This window comes from Alligator sinensis, unplaced genomic scaffold (genome assembly GCF_000455745.1).
Source record: "Alligator sinensis unplaced genomic scaffold, ASM45574v1 scaffold1118_2, whole genome shotgun sequence".
Classification (NCBI taxonomy): Eukaryota; Metazoa; Chordata; order Crocodylia; family Alligatoridae; genus Alligator; species Alligator sinensis.
In genome coordinates, this window is record NW_005843184.1 from 4,737 (window position 1) to 7,963 (window position 3,227).

General features: G+C 42.9%; 1 protein-coding gene across 1 annotated transcript in view; it reads left to right on the forward strand.

Moving 5' to 3' along the window:
• Positions 1-85: 85 nt before the first annotated feature.
• Positions 86-3,227, forward strand: part of LOC102379496 (beta-galactosidase-like) — a gene marked incomplete at its 5' end in the record, with an annotated part of 11,803 nt that continues 8,661 nt past the window's right edge. Inside the window, 2 exons of the mRNA XM_006037876.1 lie at positions 86-199; positions 1,226-1,357. Of these exons, the coding sequence (XP_006037938.1) occupies positions 86-199; positions 1,226-1,357 (246 nt within the window). The remainder of the gene's footprint in view (positions 200-1,225; positions 1,358-3,227) is intronic.

Consider the following 3,227-nt stretch of genomic DNA (forward strand, 5'->3'; position numbering starts at 1 on the left):
CAGGAATGCTGGGTATTGTTAACCAACTTGTAACCTGATCTCAAGCCCAGAATAACTTGATTCTCTAATTTTATTTTTCCTCTAGTATTTTGGGTTTGTGTTGTACAGGACAAACCTGAAAAAAAACTATAGTGAGGAAACCCTACTGATTTCACCTCTCAATGGAGTTCATGATCGTGCTTATATCTCTGTGGATGGGGTAAGGATTGAGTTCAAAATTAGGACTATCCATTTGTGTGTCTTACCTACTTTAAGCAACTACCATTAAAGATATTTGTATGTTTAATGATCTCCCTCCTGCATGTATGCAAATGCAGTTTACATTCTTCAATATAAAGTAAAGTGGGCGGGTAGGGGGGGATCATACAGTTTGCTTACATCAACTTTCAATAAAGCTTTCAAAACTCTAGTCTGTATTCACAGTTTCTAAGGTAAGTCTGACCATTAGTGTTAAAGCCATTTGAAATTGGTAAAAGGTCTCAATAAGAATAACAAAAATATCTAGAAGATTGATTCATTTACTGGTTTGTCACATAAATATCTGTCAAATGTTTGAAGCCTGAACCTACATCTTCCCTTTTGTTGCTGCTTTCTGTGCACAAACTTAAAAACATGTATTGTACAGGATGTAAATTTACACACACCCTCTCCCAACCTGCAGCTGTGCAAACACTATTTTTGTTCCTGCTCACCAAAGGGAGAAGTCATTTCATGGCCTGTCTTTGACCTGCTCCTCTTCACTCTATCAGATTATATTAACATTTTCTTTATGGACCTTGTTTCTCTTGTACCTCCAGAATTGACTGCAGGAATATTGATTTGTTTCATATTCTAAAACATCTGACTTTTTAAATAAGGTTATGCATATGAGCCTGATCTGAGCATTAGTCTTATTTTCACCCATAAAGTGTAGAAGCTGTTTTCAGACATCTGAACTTTTTAACAACTTATGTAGGTATTAGACGTCTGCAGAGCTTTGACTGACTGAAACTAGTAGAATTAAGTACACCTGCTTTTGAGGAAACTGATAGTTTTCAGTTATTTGAATAACAGACACACCACTTAATAGAATATCTGTCTGACCCACTTAACTGATGGCTTTTGACTTCTAAGTGGAATATTTTCCCTTGTAAGAACAGACATACCTATGAGTACTGCAGTCTAATAATACTTGGTGTTTTGCTCCCTTACATGATTGCATTATTTTTTTCTTTTTGGAATACAGATTCCTCAGGGAGTCCTTGAAAGACGCAAGTCACTTATGATAAATATAACTGGAAAGGCTGGAGCAAATCTGGACCTGTTAGTAGAAAACATGGGTCGAGTAAACTATGGTAGATACAACAATGACTTTAAGGTAAGCATACTCACAAATGATTATATGATGAAACTTTTCAGTCCATGCTAAGTACTGGCTTTTCTTTTCTTGTTGGAAAAAAAGGTTTATTGCAATAGAAAGAGCACAGGGTTCAAGAGTATGCGTATGCAACTTTATTTAGCTCGAAATGTGTATGCAACTTTATTTAGCTTTATTTAGCTTCTTTGAGTCCTGCTGACACTGATTAAAGTAGCAATGAAAGCAGACGCACGTCCTTTAATGTTTGGTTACCTTAGTTATTTTGCAAGACATTTATTGCCCACAGAACTTTCAGGATGTGTTGAGTCTTCAGATGCATCATGTAGGGATGTATAAACCTGTTCAGATAAAAATAGCTAAAACATCATTTAGCCCTCCAACTCACTTTGAGACTTGTAAATTCATTGTGTGTATACATATCCCCTGTGCAGCATTTTTAGCATTGCTGGAAAGAAGATGTCTCAGATGAGTACTTTACCTCACCTAATTTCCAGCTCAAGTGTAAATAGAGCAGATGATGTCTTCCTCATGAGCATCAGAACCTTTTGGGAATTCATCCAGTTTTTTGGGTGCAATACACTTAACTCTAATCTATCATGAGTAGCATCACAACATTACACTAATCTGGGCAAGAGGAAAAAAAAAAAAAGAACGACTATCACTTCAGATTTTAGTGGGAGTCAAATTTTCTGGGTGCATCCATACATGCAAGCAGCTCAAATAGAAGCGGTGCAAATTTGAGCCGGGGCTTTTTGTCTCGGCGCATGTGCTTGGACATGCACTTTGTTGTGGAGCAAATTGTGCCATTTGAGGCAAAATAACCCTGCCTGGCTCCTTCTGGATCTGTAGCCAGGGGAAGCTAGAGCCCTGGGTCAGCACCTGTGCTGTCCCCAGCAGTGTAAAAAGCTGCCCTGTCTTGGCCCCAGCAGTACAGAAAGCTGCCCTGGCACGTAGCTCAGAGCTACTCGCTCTCAGGAGCTTCTGGAGCCTAGCCAAATGGTACCTGGGGACACTACCCCTTGTGCCAGCTGGACTGCTGCAGCAGCCCTGAGAATTCCCTGCACCCTCTACCCACTGCAGCAGTCTGGCAGTGGGGGCTGCTGCCCGGCCGTGACCTGCTGCACACTTGCCGGACCCGGATGGGGACTGCACAGCCAGTAGAGACATCTGTACCTCTGGGCCAGCTGCCAGTGGACTGTGGCTGCAGGGTTGTCCTCTGTGTGGCAGTACTGTCATGTGTGCCCCCTGCCCAGCCATCTGGGCAGCTATTGCCAAGAAGATGTTCCGGGTGTGGTGGCCTGCTTTGAACTGTCAAAGCATGTCTTCCTGGCCCCATTGGGCCAGGAGGTCAGCCACAGCCAGCTGGGTCCAAGGTGCCAGCTCTGAGCAGGCAGGGTCCTGACACTGGCTTCCCTAGCAGGAATTCTGGTGTTTCCTACTGGAAAACTGAAAAATCCCTGATAAAAAAAATCCCAAAGTCACTCTGTAAAATACCCCCAAATCCATGTTCCTCCACAAGTAAAACAAAAGACCACTATAAAGAGAGCAAGAGAGAGAGCGAAACAGAGACAGTGATCAGTTGGACAATGTTTTATTGATACATCTACAGTGTTAAAGCATGTCTCTTATCATAATGATAAAGTGAACTCTAAATACAGGTTTCATGAATTCATGAATACATATTTTGCTGCCCTCCCACAGGGTGATGGCCCCTACACAAGGGCTACGGCCCCCCAACAGGGCCAAAAAACCAAAAAAAAAGTCTCTACTTACCCTAGAAGCAGGGGCTGGAGTGGCTCTGGGGCCTCCTGGCAGAGGCCCCCAGGGCAGTGGGAGGCAGGAGGGCCCGGGCTGGGGCCGGCGGGGGGTC